At 49.9% G+C, this 22,830-nt stretch overlaps 1 protein-coding gene across 5 annotated transcripts in view; it reads left to right on the top strand.

Annotated features, from left to right (window-relative positions):
* PC (pyruvate carboxylase) overlaps window positions 1-22,002 on the top strand; it is a 260,020-nt gene extending 238,018 nt beyond the window's left edge. For all 5 annotated transcript variants that reach the window (XM_053369882.1, XM_053369886.1, XM_053369883.1 and 2 more), the window contains 11 exons: window positions 238-382; window positions 843-932; window positions 9,532-9,753; window positions 10,854-11,010; window positions 11,655-11,895; window positions 12,148-12,397; window positions 13,964-14,208; window positions 14,768-14,947; window positions 16,186-16,434; window positions 17,198-17,338; window positions 20,419-22,002. In XM_053369882.1, coding sequence (XP_053225857.1) covers window positions 238-382; window positions 843-932; window positions 9,532-9,753; window positions 10,854-11,010; window positions 11,655-11,895; window positions 12,148-12,397; window positions 13,964-14,208; window positions 14,768-14,947; window positions 16,186-16,434; window positions 17,198-17,338; window positions 20,419-20,667 — 2,169 coding nt within the window. In that variant the 3' untranslated portion in view covers window positions 20,668-22,002. The remainder of the gene's footprint in view (window positions 1-237; window positions 383-842; window positions 933-9,531; window positions 9,754-10,853; window positions 11,011-11,654; window positions 11,896-12,147; window positions 12,398-13,963; window positions 14,209-14,767; window positions 14,948-16,185; window positions 16,435-17,197; window positions 17,339-20,418) is intronic.
* Window positions 22,003-22,830: the final 828 nt, after the last annotated feature.

Here is a 22,830-nt window from a genome sequence, read left to right as displayed (position 1 = left end):
TTTTTTCCAGCTGAGCCGATGGACTGCCCTGCTTCCTTTCTCTTCCTCCCTCGGTTGTAGCCTGACACTGATGGCTGCTGCCAGGTGACAGCTGGTGGAGGAACGGCAGTTGTTGCACAGATCTGGAAAGCTTAATGCTGACTGATAGTAGTGTCTAACCTGCCCGCCCCTCCAAAAAAACCCAAAACCCTGATGGGTGCCTCTTAGACCTCCCTCTCGTCTCCCTTTTCCTTTCAGACCAACATCCCTTTCCTACAGAATGTGCTTGGCAATGACCAGTTTCTCCGTGGCACCGTGGACACCCAGTTCATCGATGAGAACCCTGACCTTTTCAATTTGCGACCTGGCCAGAATCGAGCCCAGAAACTGCTCCACTACCTGGGTATGTGGGGGTGGGAGAAGGAGGCAAGTGGAGGACCTCATCATGTGGGAGCTCAATTCCAATTTTAGCCAGGAGGAGAGCGAAATCAGGTTGGAATAGTCTGAATCACCTCATGGTTCATTCTTGGAAAGGGAGATGGACACTCACACTAACAGGAAACCATAACCTCTGACCTGGAAGCACTTCTGTGGCACGTGAGAGTAGGCTGTGATGAGGGGAGGGCTCTCTGGGGATGCTTAGAGGCACGCTGTCCTCCCTTGCTTCACACATTCCAAGAGTTTCAGGATAGTTTCTGGAGCTGAACCAGCCTTTACCTTGTCCTGTGGCTTAAAGACCGAGCATATAGAAGAACAAGCTACACTGAAGCAGAGCCAGCATGGCTTCTGCAGGATGTTGCTGTGGGCAGTTTCTGCCAGTCCCTGTCTTTATCTCAAAGTCTAACACAGCTTTTTCTTCCCAGGCCATGTCATGGTGAACGGACCCATCACACCCATCCCAGTGAACGCCAGGCCTTCGCCCATTGACCCAGTTATCCCTTCTGTTCCTCTGGGTGAGTTTGGGGATCTGACGGGAAGAGGCAGGCAGGCAGTGTGCCACCACTAAAATAAGAGGCTAGACCTTTGGAACACTTTCTTCTCATCAATTTCCAGACGTACAAGGAATTTTTTTTCACCCTCTGACCTCTTCCCCTATTGGGGAGCATGCAGCATCTGAGAATCATGTTACCGTAGTTTTTCCCTGTGTGTATTTCAGATGCCAGACCCAGTCTTGCTTTCCATACAGGTGAAATAGCCCCATAGGCAACAATCTTCACCGGCTTCATTCTTCCCATGTGGAAAATCAAATTGCACGGTAATTTCTGTATCATAGTCCTGGGACCCTCTTTCTCCTCTGTCCCACCCCACTCCCACCCCCACAATTTTCCAGCTATACGCTCTTCCTATTTAAAAGAGGGCATCTCAGAGAACCCTGCAGGCAGAGACAAATTGAAATTTGACGTTTGGTTGGTACCAATCTAGGTGAGCACAGTGTAGGAGGAATGAGAGGCAGCTAGCCTAGATTGGAAAGCTTGCAATTTAATCCTCACACAGAGCTCCACAAACCTTCGGATGTGTCCAAATGCAGCCGCTTTGTCTGAGAGCATAAAAAGAGACTGTGGGATCAGGGCATCCTGTTCTCACAGTGACCAACCAGATGACTATTGGGATCCCAAAAGCAGATCTCAAGCATAAGAGCCCTCTCCCCTCCTGTGGTTTCCAGCAATGGATAGATTTCCTCTAAAGGAAAAAACAAGCCAATCAGAATGGGAAGCCCCTGGTGGCTGCTTTAAAGTTAACCCATATAAACATCCAATGGGGGAACTCCTGCCCACACATTGTCACTTCCAATCCATAACTTAGGCCAGGCCTGGTTCCAAAAAGGTACACTGGGAAGGAAGGGGCCCAAGACCTCCCTCCCATGGGAAGAGACCAGCCAGCCATTATTCAGATCCCTTATGAGGTACAGAGGTGGAAGAAAAGAGAAACGTGGTATTTCATTCAGTTAGTAAAGCCAGAGGTGAATTGGAGATGAACTAGACAGAAGGTCAACAGAAGTCAGAGGCCATAAGAACATGAGAAGAGTCTGTTGGATCAGGCCAATGCCTCATCCAGTCCAGCATCCTGTTCTCACATGGGCGCATTATGGGAAGCCTACAAGCAGGGCCTCAGCGCTCTCACCTCTGGTGGCTTCCAGCAGATGGTAGCCATTGATTGCCCCCTCCTCCATGAATTAGTCCAGCCCTCTTTTAAAGCCATCCAACTTGGTGGCCATCACTGCCTCCTGTGGGAGAGAGTTCCATAGTTAACAATGTGCTGCTTGAAGAAGTCATTTTTTAAAAAATCTGCCCCGAATCTTCCAGCACTGGATGTCCATGAGTTTGAGAGAGAAAGAAATTTCTCTATCCCCTTTCTTCATGCCATGCCTAATTAGTAAAACTCCTATCTCATTATCTCTTACTTGTCTTTAAGCTACAAAGTCCCAAACACTACAGCCTTTCCTCATAGACAAGTTGCTCCATCCCCCTGATCATTTTGGTTGCCCTTTTTTGAAGCTTTTCTAACATTTTCTGTCTTCAAATATCTCATGATTTTTTTAAAAAAAGAAGAAGTTTAAAAGCCACTGCCGTGGGGCAGGATACTGGCTTTGGGCCAGGGTGCTGTGGGAAAGCCTGTTTCATCCCTCTGACATTACCTCCCCAGGGCTGCTCTTAGTGATCCTGGAGAGATGGGGAGACAAAAATACTTGCATTGTCTCTCTTTCATTCTTTGAGGCTGTTAGCCATTTGGAGAGTATTGAGGGTGATCTGGATCAGGAAATGGCCCAATTTGGCCGTGATGGGGTGGAGTGGTTCTAACCCAGAATAAAAAGGCATGATGGCTATGCTCTGCCTCCATAGTCAGAGGGTGTAAATGACTCTGAATACCAGTTGCTGAAAACTGCAGAAGAGGGAGGTGTTCGAGTCCTTCTTGCCAGTTTCCCACAGGCTTCTGGTTGGCCATTGTGAGAACAGGATGCTGGGCTAGGTGGGCCTTTGCCTGATCCAGGGAATCCTCCACAGTGGAATTCGTTCCTTCCTGGAGCAAAAAGTGCTGTGTTCCCAGGACCAAATGTGCCAGCCTGCATCTCACAGCAAGAACTGGGGTTGCTGCAAGTAGGGGGGGCGGAATTCTCTGTCCATTTTGTTCATTTCACTCTGCTTTCTTTGGCTGAGGTGGGAGACAAATTGCTGCTCTGACTGATGGCATCCCTGATGGTAGGATTCCTGGGAGGGAGTTGGCACCCATGACTGGACTTTTTTGAGGTGGGTGGAAGTGGGGGATGCACCATCCTCGTGACAAATCTGGGCCAGATGCCTCTGGATCGCAGCCCTTTCCACCACATAGCCAAGGGCTTTAGTGCAGCTTTTGCCAAGGCACCAGAACGGATCCAAAGGGTAAGGCATTGGGTGGCTGTTGGGGGCCATCTGGAAAATGTGTCATGAACGGAGGCAGGGGGAGAAGCAGAGGCGGCATGTGCCACATGACATGATGCATAATTTAAGGCTCTTCTGTCTCTTGGAGTTGCACTAGGGCCCATGAGCTGGATGCATTTCAGAGAAGGCTGCACACAGGCTTTCCCTTTCCAAGGCCTTGCGATTTGGAGTCTTGGTAGCCTGCAGTACAGGCAACTCCCCACTTATGTGAGTTCAAGGCACACACGAGCACAACCGTGTGCATCACCATGAACTCGGAAGTGGTGCGAAACAGAGCAAAAATGGCCCTAAAAAAGCATGAAAATGGCAAAAATGGCATCGTAAACAGTGCCTAGCAATCTCATGGGCCTTTGCAAGTGCCATCCTAGAGCCCTTGCGCCAACCTGGCATAGGAAAATAAGAAATGCCTTATACTGAATCAGACCATTGGTCCATCTAGCTTAGTATTGTGTACACGGCTTTAAATACCAGGATTGGGAACACGCTGAAACCAGAATAAGTGGTCACAGTTCCTTCATGGAGGTTTCGTAATCCATCAGCCAGCACTTCTCTGATGGTTTGAACTTGCCCCTCACCACAGAGGGACAAATCTGTCAATTTTGGTTCCTCCCACTTTCAAATTTTCCTGTTCAGTTTTCCACATCTTTGCATCAGTTTGCAGCATCTGTGTAGCGTAGTGGTTAGATCGGGGGTCAGCAAACTTACCGCGCCTCGGGCCAGTGTCTCCAGCATCGATCACACGGTGGGCCAGAGGGCGGGGAGCATGTGCCCATACGCGTGCACACATGCTATTTCCGGCGCACTTCCAGGTCGGAGGAGCACCAGAAATAGCTTGTGTGCATGTGCGCAGGCCTCCTTCTGGTGCTCTTCCGACCCGGAAGTGGGCAGCCTTGCAGCACAGCGCCGGTAAGAGCGAGCGGTGGCAGCGGGGGTCGCCATGGGCCGGATAAACGAGTCCCGCAGGCCTTATTCAGCCCGTGGAACTTAGTTTGGGGACCCCTGGGTTAGATTGTCAGATAAGGACCTGGAAGAGACCAGGGTTCAAATTCCCCCTGGCTCTGAAGCTCACTGGATAAGCTTGGGCCAGTCACCTGCCTGCCTGACAGGGTTGTTGTGAGGATTAAATGAGGACAGGGAAAATCACCACCTTGAGCTCCTAGGAGAAAAAGGCTACAAATTATTATTATTATCATTATCATTAACGTAAGAGCCTGTCCATGAGTCCTAGAAAAAGTTTTCTCTATCCACTTTCTCCATGCAAGGCATCATTTTATAAGCTTCAATCATGTTGCCTCTTACTCGCCTGTTCTTTCAACTAAAAATTATCATCATCACCACATGAAAATGTGTCAGCATTTTTCTGTGCATTCCCCCTAACACCCACATCTTTGCAAGCAATTTCCCCTAATATAATGCATTTTTATGATACTTTCACTAATACTTGCATTTTATGTGCATGGTTTCCCTTGCTATGAATCCAGCATTGGGAACATTAAAAGAGGAACGAAAGGAGGACTCCTCTTACCTCTCCTTTAAAGCCCCATGCAGGGAAGGAACACCAGAACACAGCAGCAAGAGCTCTTTGGAATTCCTTCTGGCCAGATCAGGTTGGGATGATGGGCTGAGGGGTCCAAGGAGGGACTGTGCCAGTGAGCGACCAAGCCACCGACCGCTGGATCCCACCCCTCGTTGGAACTCCATGCCCTTCCACCCCTCAAGCTCCACGTGGTCCAGTTAGCCTTTGAGACAAACAAAGCCCCATGCACAGCGGTCCACAAGTGGTGACAATCAGCTGGTCGTTGGGTCTTGGGAAGCCCTTCTCAAGACCCAGCAAGCAGCAAGCCATTGGTGCTTTGCAGGCTGTCCTTCTCCGCACCTGGATCACGTGAATGGCAAGTGGGCAGCCCCGCCCACTTGTCAAACCTGGGCTGCAGTGAGGGAGATAACAGTCGGGCCCACTGCCCAGATCCAGTTCAGCACCCCTCAACTAAGTCATACTCAGAGCAGACGCACTGAAATCAAGTCCATTGATTTCAACAGGTCCCCGCGGAGTATGACTGACATTGGATATCGCTCAGTGTCCTTTTTCTATTTTACAACAAAATGGTGCTTATCATTCCCAGACAAAGGTGTTTTAAGTGTTGGGACAGCAGAAGCAAATCCCGATCCACTCCTATAATCGCCACAGTGCTATGATTTGAGTGAGTTTTGGAATGCAAAACTGCACATGCTCGGAGTTGACAAACTTTGGGTGTCTGTGTGTGTGTTCGTTTGTGTGTGTTTGCCCAATTATTAGAGATGTAACAGCACTTGTAAAGCGTGGTGGTGGTGGAAGAGAGAAGGCAAATATTAATTGTGTGCTCCGCAGCTGAAGTAATAGATGTGACAGTCTTTTTAAAAAAAGAAGTGTTTTTGGGAGGGATACGTAAGATTATGGAGCTGAGGGTCTAAAATTACCAAGCAGCTTCTGTGAACTGGAATAGTACCTGGTGATGTGCTGTTCCATCCCACGCCCAGAGAAAAGCCTGCATTCTAAATGAATTATGCAGATGAAGCTAATTTGCATCGATGTGCATAATTCTGTTTAACCATGGAGTGAGGAGCGCCTGGCACCGTCTGCCTGAGTGGTTGGACCCTGTTTATTATCCGCATGTAGAAAATGCTAATACTTCACATTATATAGCAATTTCAGAGTATTCAGGGCATTTTGCATACCTTAACACAGTCGTCCTGAAAGCTACTAGGTCAGTGTATTGTAGATGAGGGTTCTAATCTAGGGAGAGCCTAATGACATCTAGGGTGCTTCTGTTTGGGTGTTTATTGTGGCATGGGTGATAATAAGATGAAGGACCCTTTTTGCACCTTGGCCATTGTTGACATCCAAAGGCCAGACTGTTTTTACATTCCAAGGAAGATCTGATATTTATTTATTTTTATTTTAAAAACCCACCCACACACTATTGCCTATGACCCATTTACAATCCTAGAATCATAGAACTGCAAAGTTGGAAGGGACCCTGAGGATCATCTAGTCCAACCCCCTGCAATACTACTGGATTGCAGCATTAAGCCCCCAGACTGGAAACACCCCTGGCGAGTTCATGGCAGAGGTGAGACAACCTGACCAGGGCAGAGCAGCGTGAAATAAGGAAACTGGGGGATTTCTCCTTCACCCACTTTGCAATGCCAAAGGTGTATTCCCAAATACAGTTGTACCTCAGAAGTCAAAAGGAATCCGTTCCAGAAGTCCGTTCGACTTCCAAAACATTCGGAAACCAAGGTGCGGCTTCTGATCGGCTGCAGGAAACTCCTGCAGCCAATTGGAAGCCGCGTTGGACGTTCGGGTTCCAAAGAATGTTCGCAAACTGAAACAATCACTTCCAGGTTTGCGGCGTTTGGGAGCCGAAACATTCCACTCGCAAGGCATTCGGGAGCTAAGGTAGTCACACCCATTACTATTCCACTTGTGTTTTGAGGGGTGTGTTATCTTGCCTCCAAATAGTAAGAGACTCCAGGGGTGCCAGCACTGGCCCACAGTTCCATTTCTTTGGAATGAGGCTTTCACCTGGCCTACTGTATAGAATCACCTCTGCGGCCCCACCTGCTTTTGCTTCTGGCTCTGCCCACCACCTGCGTGTGGCCCTCAGAAGGCTGTGCAAAAGACCAAGCCGCCCTCAGGCTGAAAGAGGTTTCCCTCCTGTGGATTGTGGCTTCACTCAGTTCATTACATTTAACTGAGCAGCTCTCAAGCGCTGGCATCGACCGAGTGGTTATTTCATTCATAGTCAGCAGAGGGAGCTGTCGCCATCAATGCAGGGAACTTGTAGGGCAAAGGTGGGGAGTGGGGGTGGTTTGGGCTATTTCCCAGATGTTGTGTGTCTTTGCTTGCTCATTCCTCTAATTTATTCCATGCTGGGGATCAATAGGAGACGAAAATAACAATGAAAACAAAAATCAGAAATTAAAGTGCCAATCATAGAATCATAGCGTTGTAGAGTTGGAAGGGACCTGAAATTCACCTGCATAGCACAACACCATTTTACAAATATGTGGCCCACCTGTGTTTAGAATATGGTACTCTGTCCAATTCTGGTCACCTCACCTCAAAAAAGTTATTGTAGAGTTGGGAACAGATCAGAAAAGAGCAAGCAGAATGATCAAGGGAGTGGAACAACTCCCCTATCACAGTATCCTAGAGTTGGAAGGGACCACAAGGATTATCTATTATGGAAGGCTGTAGCATTCGGTACTTGCTACATGATCAAGGTGTACAAAGTTATACACAGCCTGGAGAAAGTGGACAGGAAAATGTTTTTTTCTCGTAGCAGTGGAACTTGTGGGCATCCATGTTAGGATAATCAGGACAGATAAAGGAAAGCGCTTCTTCAGTCTGTGCAGAGTTACACTATGGAACTCCCTGCCACAGGAGGCAGCAATGGCCACCAACCTGGATGGCTTTAAAAAGAGGATTGCACAAATTCACGGAGGAGGAGAGGGCCGTCAAAGGCGCAGACACAGTGCTATGCTCTGCCTCCACAGCTGGAGGCTGCAGTGCGTCCAAATTCCATTTGCTGGAAACCACAGGAGAAAGCTCTTGTCCTGCTCGCGGGTCAGCCACCGTGAGAACAGGATGCTGGACTAGATGGGTCATGGGCCTCATCCAGCAGGGCTTTTCTGATGTTCTTAGATCTATGCCCAGGGCTAGAGGAGAGGCGGCTTTTCCTCCTTCACCTGACTTAATTCTCGCAGTGCAGGCTGGGTTCCCCTTTTGCTGAAATGCAACGCAAACAACCCCCTGCGAAAATCTGCGGGTGGGAGAGGAAGAGAGAATCTGCTTGTTTCTCGTTAACGCCTGCTAAATATTTGATGGGTCTAACGAGCCGGCGTGGAAATCTTCATAAGTGCGCAGGGTGGCGGGGAGGGAGCGGGGGGCAGGCAGATATAATAGCCGCCTGATTTACAAGCCTCCCTGCTTTTTTATGATTGATACGTGAGGTTCAGTTTAATTATATTGGATTCCAGCCTTGTATCATTATTACAGCAGTTTATTTTCTTTGTCAGCGGCTAATCCCCAACCTAAGCCAAGCATTAAGAGAATGAAATAAGGCTGTTTAAATCTTATTAAATTTCCCCCGAGCCAATAGTTAAATCCGTGGCGTGTGTATGTGTGTGTCTTAGAGGAGATGCTGCAGACCCCGGAAGAGGTAGCCCTCGCCGCTTCTGTAAGCGGGACGCGCAAACAGCCCACAGGCCTGTTAGCTAATGGGGCATTGCATAAGCAAGCCTTCCCCAACCTGGTGCCCTTCAGATGTTTCGGATCAAATGTCCCATCAGTCCCAGCCAGCATTGGTAGGTCCAACACCAGCGAGAGGCAATGTGGTGTAGCGGTCAGTGTGTCAGACTAGGACCTGGGAGGCCAGGGTTCAAGCCCCACACAAACATGAAGGCTCCATGGGTGATCTTGGGCCGGTCATTGCCTTTCAGCCTAACCAACCTTGCCAGGTTTTTGCAACCTGAAACAGGAGAACCATGTACACCACCTTGAGCTCCACGGAGCAGGAGAAGTTGGTATATCAATATAATAAATAAGTAACTCTGGAAGGCACCCAGTTGGTGAAGATAAGGTTAGACCTATTAGCGCACAGCTCACCTACCTTTTTGGACCCGTGCACCACCTGAAAAACCACAGGCTTTTTTCAGGCAGTACGTAGTTAAACTGTGGAACTCCTTCCCACAGGAGAAAGTGGGGGCCGCCAGCCTGGATGGCTTTAAAAGAGGAAGGGACAAATTCACAGAGGAGGGTAAGGTGGGTCAATATATGGCTCATCCCCCCCCCCCCCATAATACGTAACTGCAGTGAATGGTGGGACTTCGAAGGGAAGGCGAGAGGCGCCAAATTTTGGCATTGCGCAAGGAGCCGCTGAAATTTGAAAGCCCAGAGTCCACCACTGGGCTGATGGGAGTCCAAGATGGCCATTCTGCTGGGACTGATGGGAATTGGAATCCAAACTAAGTGGAGGGCACCGGGTTGGGGAAAGCTCTTCCCAACAGTGGCCAGTCGAGCTATTTCCGCAAAGTTCTCTGATTCAGTTTTTCCCCTGTGTTCACCCCTCCACTCCCTGTCATTCCATAACAGGTCAGCCGCCCACCGGTTTCCGAGACGTCCTTCTCCGCGAGGGCCCTTCCGGGTTTGCCAAGGCCATTCGCCAGCACCGGGGCTTGCTCCTGATGGACACCACCTTCAGGGATGCTCACCAGTCGCTTCTGGCCACCCGAGTCCGCACCCACGACCTGAAGAAGATCTCACCCTTTGTGGCGCACAACTTCAACAACCTCTTTAGCATGGAGAACTGGGGAGGTGAGAGGTCTCCTGGGCCAGCTAGAGGGGGCTGCCAATGGCTGCTGAGCCACAATGGCTGTGCTTCCCCTCAGAGTCAGACGCAGGATGGCTCTGAATGCTAGTTGCTGGGAATCGCAGATAGGGAGAGCCGTGCTCTCGCACTCGGGTCCTGCTTGCGGGCTTCCCATTGGGGCATCTGGTTGGCTGCTGTGGGATCAGGATGCCAGACAAGATGGGCTTTTGGCCTGATCCAGCAGGTAGGCTTTTCCTATATTCTGCAAGCGAATACCACCCTCAGCAGCAGGCAATTCCAGATCTTCTGTTATTTTATTTAAACATGAACTTGCACTGCAATAACACACAAGAACAAAAAAAAAAAACAGCGAAAGATGAGAACTGAATGAGAACTAAAAACGAAACATAAACACATTCAAATTTGGCTTGTTTCATTCACATTCCCTGGGGAAAATGTTATTATGACTAGTGTTGGAGGTAGTAACATTTTGAAAACAATTTATTTTACTTATAAATATCAGGATATCGTCCTCAAGGTCGCATGATATTCTCACGTAAAGCTAAGAAATCCAAATTGTGGCATATTTCACAGGAGGCCTTTGAACGCTTCATCATTAGTACATGAATTTTTACCGCACAGCCGAAAATAAATCTTGATTTGTGTGTCCTCTGGTATGCCTTAATTTTTGAGTTCAGTACATTCTTGGGTCTGTTCTCTTCCTAATTATTACCATTTTGTAGAAGCTGAGCCCTTGAGGCTTTCCAAATAAGCCTGGGGAGGAAGAGGGTTCACATCTTGAGCCCCCAATTAAAAGCTCCTCCAGACATGGCTATCAGCCACAATGGTTGTGTTCCACCTCCACAGCCAGAAGCATCAATGCTTCCAAATACAATTTACTGGAAACTCCGGGAAGGGAGAATTGCTTGTGTGCCGGGGTTCTGTTTTCTGGCTTCCCAGAAGAGGCAACTGGTTGGCCACTGTGAGAATAGGACGTTGGACTACATGGGCCATTGGCCTGATCCAGCTAGCCCTTCTTATGTTCTTGCAACATTGGACTGATGCTCTACTCCCTCTACCTCCTCCTCCCATCTACCATCCTCAGGCGCCACCTTTGATGTGGCCATGCGCTTCCTCTACGAATGCCCCTGGCGCCGCCTCCAAGAGTTGCGCGAGCTCATCCCCAACATCCCCTTCCAGATGCTGCTGAGAGGGGCCAACGCTGTGGGCTACACCAACTATCCAGACAACTCTGTCTTCAAGTAAGTTCCTTGGGTGATGATCTGCAGTCCGGCTTCCCAATTATGCAGGATAAGCACATTTTCTAAAATTAAGTGAGCAGTTTGGGGAGAAAATAGGACTGACTCAGACCATTGGTTCATCTAGTTCAGTATTGCTTACACCAACTGGCAGCATCTCTTTCGGATCACAGGCACGGAGTCTCTCCCAGCCCTACTCGAAGGTGACATCTGGGGTTGAACCCGGGACCTTCTGCATGTGAGGCAAATGCTCTACCATTTGAGCTATGGCCCCATATGTATTTGTATGCCACTTACATTTCAGCAAATCTCTACACAGTTTACAATGCGTGTTAAGCTAAGTAGCTTAAATATTGATTCTGCCTGGATAGCTCAGTTGGTAGGGCATGAAGCTCTTAATCCCAGGGTCATGAGTTCAAGCCCCACCTTGGGCAAAAGATTCCTGCATTGCAGGGAGTTAGACTAGATGACCCTCATCATCCCTCTGCAATTCTGCAAATCTATAAGGCAAATGCAAAACATTGCATTCTATAAAATAGGATGTGGGGTCTGTGGGATGGGGGTTGGAATTCCCTTGTGCCCCCTTCGTGCCCCCCTTGTGCCCCAAGCCCTCTCCCCTCAGCGATCCTGCATGTTCCCTTCCTCAGGTTCTGCCAAGTGGCCAAGGAGAACGGGATGGACATTTTCCGGGTCTTTGACTCCCTCAATTACCTGCCCAACATGCTGCTGGGGATGGAGGCGGCTGGGCAGGCAGGAGGCGTGGTGGAGGCCGCCATCTCCTACACGGGGGATGTGGCTGACCCTAGCCGGACCAAGTACAACCTGGACTACTACGTCAACCTGGCCGAGGAGCTGGTCAAAGCTGGCACCCACATCTTGGCCATCAAGGTAAAAGGAGGCCCGCCACTGGTCTGAACCCCACACAGTGGAAGGGCTCATTCCCTTCCCTGTTTTGGTTCCCACTGCATCTGCCTTTTTCCTTGTGGCTCCTCCCATATTGTGCTTCGGCTCCTCCCCTCTCACTGACTCCTCCCTTAATGAAGCCCCGCCCTGGCCTTACCCTCCCCCACCTTGCCCTCACACCAAATCCCTCTGCAGTTCCCACCTCGGCCTCCCTGAATGCCTCTCTCTCTTTCTCAGGACATGGCCGGCGTCCTGAAGCCACAGGCCTCCTCCATGCTGGTGTCGGCGCTGCGCGAACACTTCCCCAACATCCCGCTGCACATCCACACACACGACACTTCGGGTGCCGGGGTGGCCTCCATGCTGGCTTGCGCCGCTGCAGGGGCCGACATTGTGGACGTTGCCGTGGACGCCATGTCTGGGATGACCTCCCAGCCGAGCATGGGCGCCATGGTGGCCTGCACCCGCGGGACTGAGCACGACACAGGTGCGGAATGGGGTACAGGGAGGAGGGAGATTCCCTTAAAGGAAGGGAAGCAGGAAACCTTGAGATTTGTCCCTGGCGCCAATGCTGTCCCTGGCCGCAGAGGCACCATACATTTAAAGCGCTATGATACCACTGCAAGCCATCATGGCTTCTTCCCCCAAAGCATTCTGGGAGCTGTTAAAGGGTGTTGAAGGTTGTTAGGAAGCCCCCTATAAGCCTCACAGAGCTACAGTTTCCAGAGTCGATTTACATTCTAGAGGGAACTCTGGGAGTTGTAGCTCTGTGAGGAGAATAGGGGCCTTGTAACAACTCTCAGCACCCTTAACACACTACAGCTCCCAGGATTCTATCACAGCATTCTGTTTGGCTTTTAAATGCATTTTATTTCACTAAAAAAAGAAAGAAAGAAAAAGAGCATAGTAAAATACTGTTAGAGCAGGTTGAAAGCAGCATAAGGTTGGGCATTATCACTGAACTTGTTCTGAAACATTCCAGAAAAATACATTTTTCCACACAAACCTGTTAGGTTAGTTTAGATGTATTCTTTTACAATAAATTAGCTTAATCATAGTTGCTATAAGCCAAATTTGCTCAATCCATTCAGATGTATTAGGAAATATGCTTCCTCCTATTTTTAGCTATTACAATTTTAGCAGCAGTTATAAGGTTGAACACTGTTTCTTGATCATTTTCTATAATAACCTATTTTAGATGACCAAGCAGAAATATTATTGCTTCCAAAGGGTATATAATATCCTAACCTATCAGAGATATTAGCCTGAATGGTTTTCCAGAATATTTCTATTTGAGAACAATCCCAAAAGATATGTATGTAATCTGCTTTATTTAATTTGCATAGCCTTTTAAATGTGTGGTGTGAATGTGACCCATGCTTTGGAAGCTAGCTAAAGGCATGTATTTTTACCACAGCTTTTGAAAATTCTGATGGTTTACCTTCCTGTTGAGTAACTCTATGCTGCTTCTGGTGTTAGTGAGATGGTTTTGATGTTATTTAAATTATTAAGAATTTAGACGCGGCTTCCTAAAACTCCTGATTGTTTTGTAACCAGCTGTGGGACCTTTTGGTGAAGGATGGGTAATAAGACATATTAAACAAATTGCTACTGCGAGATGTGGCAAAGGCTTCAAAAAGAGCCAGCCCAAAACATTTGATTGCCTGAGTCAAAGAACAAAATGGCGCCCTCCCTCCCTTACACATAAGAGCCAACCAGTTGGCAGTTGTATCTTTCTTCAAGACTGGTGATGGGGCCACACCCTCCACTGCCCCTGAGAGCAGCTTAGGGGGTGCAATGCAGGCACAATTCTGCCCCCCAGCACCTCGTCATTGATTCCCAACCCCTTGCATCTGCCCCCTGAGGTATTCACCTCATCCTGTCTAATGGAAGGGCTGGCCTCCATGGCTTGTAAAAGAGGATTGGACAGATGCATGGAGGAGAAGGCTTTCAGCGTCTGCTAACCCCAATAGCTACTGTTCCCCACCTGGGCTAAAGCAACAAGGCTGCCCATTCCTTCCCCACTACATAGAGCTCTCTTTCCCCCACTCAGGCATCCAGATAGAGAAAGTGTTTGACTACAGTGAATACTGGGAGATGGCGCGGGGCCTCTATGCCTCCTTTGACTGCACGGCCACCATGAAGTCCGGCAACGCGGATGTGTACGAGAACGAGATCCCCGGAGGCCAGTACACCAACCTCCACTTCCAGGCCCACAGCATGGGGCTGGGGAACAAGTTCAAGCAGGTGAAGAAGGCCTACGTCGAGGCCAACAAGCTCCTCGGGGACCTTATCAAGGTAAGTGGCGCCTCGTCCAGGCCCCAACTCCCAGCGGCTTCCCTCCCATCCACAGCAAGGAGAGGAGGAAGGGTGGGCCTTTGGGACAGCCAGGGCACCAAAGAATCTCAGGGTTGTGAGTTCGAGCCCCGCCTTGGGCCAAAGATTCCTGCATTGCGGGGGGTTGGACTAGATGACCCTCGTGGTCCCTTCCAACTCTACAGTTCTATGATAAAGATGCCATGGGGGCTTTGTGCTTTGGGGTTGGAGCGACTCCTCCGTGAAGGCAGATTGCAGCATTTGGGACTTTTTAATTTGGAGGAAAGGTGAGCGGAGAAAAAAGTTTGCAAAATTCTGCATGGCATGGAGAAAGTGGATGGAGAAAGGCTTTTTCCTTCTCCCGTGACAGTAGAATTTGGCAACATCCACGGCAGATGGATGGATTTATTTATTTGCTTTGTAAAATTTCTATGCCTCTTGACCATAGGGAGAACCAGTGGCTCATCGGCCCTCTCCCAAGAGGGAGCCGTCTTCTCACCTTTTCCCTCTTCTTCCCCCCACCCCTTCCTGCTCCCTGCAGGTGACGCCCTCCTCCAAGATTGTGGGCGACCTGGCGCAGTTCATGGTCCAGAACAACCTGACGCGGGAGGAAGTGGAGGCTCAGGCGGACGAGCTCTCCTTCCCGCTCTCAGTGGTGGAGTTTCTGCAGGGCTACATTGGCATCCCCTATGGGGGGTTCCCAGAGCCCTTCCGCTCCAAGGTAAGCACCTTTGGTGTCAGGCGTGGAGAGTTCTCCCCTCCCTTCTGCAACTTCCCAGATAAGAATTAACGAGCAGTTGGTAGATTCATAGTTCTTTTATTACAGCGTCATGTTGCGAACACAAATACACAGCTCTCCATAAGGAAGCAGTTGCCTAGTCTAATCATTCTTCCGGCTACTGCAGTATTTTGGGCACCAACAGGAAGTTCCTCCCTCCCTCTGACTCCTTTGTTCTCTGATACGTTCACATCTCCGAGTCCGAGGGGAGGTCCCCCACACTCTCAAAAGACATCTCCACTAGCTGCCCCCTCCCTTCTGGTTCTGTTGTCATTATCTCGTAACTGGGTAACTCCCCCCTAAACTGTTCAGCTCCTGCCTCTCTCTCTGCTTCTGAACACACTGTGAACAAGGGAGGCGACTCTTCCCCCTCCAGCTCTCCATTGGAGAGAAGCTGGCCTGCCACAGAATGCATCCCCCAGTCCTCGTCTTCAGACCATTCCCTGACATTGGGGTTCCATGGATGATAATGGGGCTGCCACTACTACTCATGTTGTTTGCCAACACAGCCTCTTCTTACTCCCACCACCCCTCTGGTCAATGACCAAAATAAATCAGTTCATAACTCCCACCACTCCCTTTACCCCTCACACAAACCCCCAGCCCTTCATACCCCTACCATTCCCACAGCTTCTTCAACCGACATTTTCTTCTCAGTTCCCTGCAACGCTGCTTTACTCAAACTTCTCTTGTTGCTTTAGACCACCAATTCCTCCTCTCCCTTTTCCCCCTCCTGATTTCATGCAAATCCTACACGGTGGGGGTGGGGCATTTTTATGTATTTAGGGAGATAGCCAGGTCCGTCATACTCTGAGGAGACGCGTTGAAGTCAGCAGAGTTAAGTTACATCAAGTCCACCGAATTCAGAAGGTCTACTCTTGAGTGGTATTAACTGGGTCACACCTCAGGAAAATCCTTCTTAAGCAAGAAGACATTAGAAGATCTTTCTTCATTTCGGTTGGTAACATCTTCCAGAGGGCTGGAGGCACAACACTAAAAGGCCCATTTCTTACATAAGCAAATCGCACCTCTGGAACATGCAGTTCTCTCAGCAGTGCCCTGTCTGAGTTTCCAGGTAGGGATCTCTGGTCCTCAGTTGTTTCCCAGCCCATGGTCAAGACCAGTCCGCCTGAGTCACCCCATCAGGGACACGAGCTGTTGTCTCCTTTGCACTCCTCCAGGTATTAAAAGACCTGCCCCGCGTCGAGGGCCGCCCAGGAGCCTCACTTCCCCCCATGGACTTTGTGAAGTTGGAGAAGGAGCTGTGCGAACAGCACGAAGAAGAGATCACCCCTGAGGACGTTCTCTCAGCTGCTATGTACCCCAAAGTCTTCAACGAGTTCAAGGATTTCACAGCCAACTTTGGCCCCGTCGAATGCCTCAACACCCGCCTCTTCCTGGAGGGGCCGAAGATCGCGGAAGAGTTTGAGGTGACCCCAAGGGTGGTGGGGCAGAGATTCACACAAGCCCCTTTGCCAAGAGGCAGAGGGAGTGGGGCGCCTCCAACCTGGGTGTAGGTGCTCTTCCCCAGTGATCTGGGGGTGGGGGGGAACCATTTTCAGAAGCTGGCAATGTCTCAATGAGGGACAGTTATTTGCCCCTCCCCACACTAAGGTACCTTTGTGGCAGCAGTACCACGTAGTCAGACTGGACGTCTTTCCTAACCCAGCCTGGAAATGTTATTGCAGAGCAGATGTTTGGTCACCGAGCTAAAGTCGTGTCCTCAAAAACAAAACACTGTTCTAGTCTGCATGTTTCTGCATAAAGTGCTGGTCTTAAATAGGAATCAGCCTGGATAGTTCAGGTGGTTAGAGTGCGGTGCTGATAACGCCAAGGTTGCCGGTTTGATCCCCGTATAGGACAGCTTCATATTCCTGCATTGCAGGGAGTTGGGCCACATGATTCTATGAATCTGCCTCATCAGTCAGACCGTAGGTTCATTTAGCTCAGTATCTTCACAGAAAGGCACAGGAAACAGCTGCCTACTAAATCTATCTGGCTCAGTGCTGTCTACACTGACTGGCAGCAGCTCTCGGTAGGTTCCCGAAGGTGTACCCCAGCCTTACCTGGAAATGCCAGGGATTGAACTTGAGACCTTTCTGCATGCAAAGGAGATGCTCTTCCCCTGAGCTTTAGCCTAGCAGGCCCTCCAGGGCAAGGGAACTCAGAGCTCACTGTCTTCCCAACATGTAGGTGGAGCTGGAACGTGGCAAGACCCTCCACATCAAAGCCTTAGCGCTGGGAGACTTAAACCGGGCTGGCCAGAGGGAGGTCTTCTTTGAAATGAATGGGCAACTGCGCTCCATCCTGGTCAAGGACACAAAAGCCATGAAGGTAAGATTACCCTGCGGATTTTGCGTGCTGCAGCAGAAGCTAACTTTAGTTAAATGTATGTTGTTGTTGTTGTTGTTGTTGTTGTTGTTGTTGTTGTTGTTACCCCGTCCATCTGACTGGGTTCCCCCAGCCATTCTGGGTGGCTTCCAACAAATTATAAAACCATAGTCAAACATCAAATGTTATAAACTTCCCTACACAGGGCTGCCTTCAGATGTCTTCTAAAAGTCAGGCAGTTGTTTATTTCCTTGACAACTGACGGGAGGGTGTTCCACGGGCGGGTGCCACTACTGAGAAGACCTTTGAACCCTTGATTGGAGCACACATTTAGTTGAAAGCTATAAAATAAAACAAGAAAGCTTATGGTTATTGAGAGCCAGTGGTAGTCTAGTAGTTAGAGTTTCAGACTAGAACATGGGAGTGACTGGGGTTCAAATGCCCCCACTGGGCCATGAGACTCACTGGATGACCTTGAAGTCCAGTTACTGATGCCTCTCATCACAATCCACCTCACAGGGTTGTTGTGGGGATTAAAAAATTGAGGGAGAACCAGGCACACTACCTTGAGCTCCTTGGGGAAAAGGTGGGGTATGAAGGCATCAAATTAATAGGAAAGAGTTTGACAGTGGAACAGACTCCCACAAGAGGTGGTACACTCTCCTTCTTGATAGGAAAGAGTTCTATAGTCCTAGCTAACTGTCTAGTTGGAGAACCAAAAAAGCCATGCTTGCCCCCTCGTTCTCAGAAGATAAATCCAAAATGGCCTCACATCTCAAGGTCAAATGAGACTGGCAGGAGGAAGTTGTTAATAGGATGCAACCTAAAAAGTATCAGTCTAACTTCAAAGGGTAGAATGAGGTCAGCACAGAGTTCAAAGGTATGGGGATAATCTGGAGGTCTCTATCTGTTTAAACGCCATGCTAACCCCTTTTCTGAGTGGCACCCAGACTTCCAACAGGTAATAAATAAGCAGGCTAGCCATGAGCAAATAAGGACCAGGGATAGATAAGTGGGTGGACAAGCTGGCGCCAAGATCCAGATCACAGCTTGCAAGATTAGACTTGCAGTTCGGGAAGATGAATCGAGTGCCCTTTCGGGTGCGTTTGTTTTGCTCGGTTTGGATGCTTCTCTAATCATTAAAATTCATCCATGCCCTCCTGGGAGAAAAAAATCTTGCAACCAGCAATGCAAATATTAAAAATAACAAGATTCATCAGCACTGAAATGCCAGTAACAATCAGCCTCAGAGGTGGGTAAGTAGGGGGTTGAAAATACAATTCTTACTCACCAGCGGTGATTTAACAAATGACAATACAATGCTGGTATTGCATCCCTTTGGGGCCTGGTCCCTTCCCATCTGATCCAGCACCTTACCCTGCATCCTGTTCCCAACAGAGGGCTCAGCCAGATCCATCCAGGAGGGGGCATGAAGGAAACCGCTTCCAGCATGACAGGAGAGATACACATGGAGGTTCTCTTTGCTAACCGCTGAAAGCTGACAATAGACTCCCACTCCTCCTCCTCCTCCGTGCATCTCTATCTCCAGTTACATTTTTAAGCAATCTATGAGCCAGTCTACATGTCCAGAGGACTGATAGGATGTCAGCTGTATAGGGAGTGTACTGTTTCAAATAAGGGGGGGTGGCATAGTCCAACGGCTCCTGTGTCAAAAAAACAACAGTTGAAATACCAAATTCTACACACAAAGAAATCAAGAGAGAAGTCTAGGCTATACCTTTAGTCTAAATCTCTGGCCTTAGTAAGAGCTGAGCTGTTCAGCAGTGGAACAGACTCCCACAAGAAGTGGTGGACTCTCCGTTCCTTGGAAGTTTTTAAGCAGAGGTTGGGTGGCCATCTGTCATACAGTGGTGCCCCGCAAGACGAATGCCTCGCAAGACGGAAAACCCGCAAGAAGAAAGAGTTTTTCGAGGTGCTTCGCCAGACGAATTTCCCTATGGGCTTCGGGGACCTCTTTTAAATGCTGGCGGTGGGGAGCAAAGCCTTTCGCCCCCCGCCGGCCTTCAGAAGAGGTCCAGGAAGGCCGGCGGGGGCCGAAAGGCTTTGCTCCCCACCGCCAGCATTTTAAAAGCGGTCAGGGATAGCAGGGAAGCGCGCTGTGCTTTCCCGCTATCCCGGACCGCTTTTGAAATGCTGGCCGTCGGGAGCAAAGACTTTTGCCCACCGCCGGCCTTCAGAAGAGGTCCTGGACCTCTTCTGAAGGCCGGCGGGGGGCAAAAGTCTTTGCTCCCCCCCGCCTGCCTTCCCAGGATAGTCTCCGCTGTCCTGGGGCAATCTTAAAATGCTGGCGGGCGGCAGCGAAGGCTTTGCTGCCTCCCTCCAGCATTTTAAAATCTCCCCGGGACAGAGGAGAAGTCTCCGCTGTCCTGGGGGCTTTTAAAATGCTGGCGGTCAGCAGCAAAGCCCTCCTGTCCCCGGAGCTTGCGGGGCGGGAGGTGGGGAGAAGGGCTTTTCTTCCCACCGCCAGCCTTCAGAACAGCCTTCTGAAGGCTGGCGGTGGGAAGAAAAGCCCTTGCCCCCCCCCCCAGCCTTCAGAAGAGGTCGGGGGACAGACTGTCCCCGGACCTGGTCTGAAGGCGGTTTCCATAGGAACGCATTGATTGATTTTCAATGCATTCCTATGGGAAACCGTGCTTCGCAAGACAAAAAACTCGCAAGAAGAAAAAACTTGCGGAACGAATTAATTTCGTCTTGCGAGGCACTACTGTATATGCACTGAGGATTCATGAATATTATTCAACACTATCTAAATTGTTAGTTGCAGATTTTGCTGAGTGGTTTTATTGTACTGAACCTTACTAGAATCTTGTCTATATGCCAATAAAGGTTTGAGAATTGAACACAAAAAGAAGCATGATCTAGTTGAGATGCCTGCATTGCAGGGGGTTGGACTAGATGACCCTCAGGCTCCCTTCCAAGTCCGATTTATACCCTGGGACTACAGCTCCCATCAGCCAGCCTCTACTTGGTGCCCCAGCATCTGGGGCTGATGGGCGTTGTCGTTCAGACTGAGAAGAGCAATCCTGGCATATCATTCCTCTCCTCTCTCACTTCTACTCCAGGAAATGCATTTCCACCCCAAAGCCCTGAAGGACGTCAAAGGCCAGATTGGGGCCCCCATGCCCGGGAAGGTGATTGACATCAAAGTGCGGGAAGGGGACCCCATCGAGAAGGGGAAGCCCCTCTGCGTCCTGAGCGCCATGAAGATGGAGACGGTGGTCAACTCACCCTTGACGGGGACCATCAAGAAGATCTACGTCAAGCCAGAGATGAGCTTGGAAGGGGACGACCTGATCTTGGAGATTGAATAGCCAGCCCTCCCCTGCTCCAGAAGCAGAACAACTTGTCCCACGCACACGACCACCCACTGAAAACTGCTGTTTCCCCTCCCTCCGTTGTAACCCAAGCCCTTGCAACGAAGCCCCTCCTTCTGTAGAAACTCTTCACCTTCTCCCCACTATCCCTTGCCAGGCCTGTATTCTGAATGCTTCAGATGGGGGGGAAGCGCACAGAAATAAAAGCATGGCAGCAGGGAGGGAGGGAGCGATCACGTGGGTCAGGGAGACACAGCAAGCGCCCGCTGGTTCCAACTTAGGAGGCAGACAAGGAAAAGCCCCCCTTTTTTTGAGGAGGGGGGATTTCAGCTGCTGCCTCCTTTCAAGAAAGTGATGGCAGTTTCAGCCCCCTCCACCAAAAGTGGAGCCTTGGAGAAAACAGACCTGAGTGGGGAAGGAGACCCCATCTCCATAGATGCACATGCGCCCTCTGCCCAGACCCCATGGACCAATTTAGCGGGGGGGGGCAGGGAGTTGTGCTAGGGATGCCATCATTTCCTTACCACCTCCCTCTGCTGCTGCTGCTGCTGCCGCCTACTGCTGACTTCACTACATGCTTCTCCCCAACCTCGGGGGGGGGGGGGAATCTTCTGTAGGACAGATTTCCTCCCTCAGAGCTCCACCCCACCCTCCACACCTCTTAGAATGAACATTTCAGGTCCAGTATTGCCTTATGGTTGGGAGGAGGGGAGCAGGGTTAGGACCCTCCCTTCCTCTTCCATCACTCACTTCCTTAATCACTCATTACAATTGCCAAAACAGAGACTGCTTCTCAAGCCAAATTGCAGAGCAATGGGGGTGGCAGAAACCTTTTTGGGGGGGGATGGAGCAGTTCAACTCCCTCCCCCTACATGTGATGTACAAAGCAATCCCAGTCACCAGAATGACCTAGGCCAGCTGCCACCAACATGGTAGCCCTCTGGTTTTTTTGGACTACAAATCCCATCAGCCTCAGCCAGCACGTACTGATGGGAGTTGTAGTCCAAAATGGCCGTGTTGGCCTCAGATGGTGTGTTGTTTACAGGGTTGTTCACCAAGGGCTGGGAGGGAAACCAGGGTGAGGTCCCCTCTTCCTCCTCCTCCCGCCCATGGGTGAGGGAACAAAACGGAATAATGGAGCGCAAATCATTTCGACTCCACACTGAGGAACTGGACTGAGCCAGCCAGCATGTCGGCATCTGAAGAATCATGGGATTTTTTTATGAGACCAGCAGGTGAAACGTGGGATCCACAGAAATTTCACTTGAAAGAAACGAAATCTATATATAAATATCTATATAAATATCTCTATATAAAAGCTCATCAAGACAATCCTGTGAGTGGCGTGTGGATCAAGGGAGGGTCTGTGTGGGTGTGATGGCGTCTCTCTCCCTCAGACAGACGAAACTGAACGCTGGAAAAAGATTCAGGACAGATAGAGGACCTCTTCACGCCGTGCAGAGCTAAACTGTGGAACTCCTCTCCACAGGAGACAGTGGCGGCTACTAGGCATAATGGGCCTGCTCTGCCTCCGCAGTCAGAGGCAATAATGCTTCTGTATACCAATTGCTGGAAGCCACAGGAAGCGGGGGGATCTTGGGATCAGGTCCCGCTTGCAGGTTTCCCACATGCATCTTGTTGGCCCCTATGAGAGCCGAAGGCTGGACCAGATGCCTGTTGCCTGACTCTGAACTCTGGCTCCCTCTGGTTGCTGCTTAAATGCCCAAACGCTTCTCAATACTTTGCACGCAACCTTTTGCCAGGTCACAGGGTGTGGCCCAGGGGTGGCTAATGGCTTTGGGGAGCTCCAGGGGCCGCGTTCACATTTTTCAAAACTTTTTGGGGCCGCACAGCAGCAGCTGGTCTGTGCGACCTCCCCTCCACATTCTTCCTATGAATGTTGGGCACACGACTCCCCTCCCTCCAGCTGATCACCCCCTCCTCAAATGATCAGTCTGATGATGGGTTAGGAGGGGGGCAATCTGCACCCTCTTGGTGTACTGGGCTGGGGGAGAGACAAAGGGCTCTGCCTATTTTAATCACCAAGATGGAGGGGGGGTCCTTGGGAGGCCAGAAAAGCATGGATTAGCTGGGGTGGGGGCTGATTCTGTTCACCATATCTCATGCCACGTCCCTCTCCCCTTTTAAAAAATATCTTTG

This window comes from Podarcis raffonei, chromosome 16 (genome assembly GCF_027172205.1).
Source record: "Podarcis raffonei isolate rPodRaf1 chromosome 16, rPodRaf1.pri, whole genome shotgun sequence".
Classification (NCBI taxonomy): Eukaryota; Metazoa; Chordata; class Lepidosauria; order Squamata; family Lacertidae; genus Podarcis; species Podarcis raffonei.
Note: the sequence above shows the minus strand (reverse complement) of the source record. Positions and strands in the feature narration are given on the sequence as shown.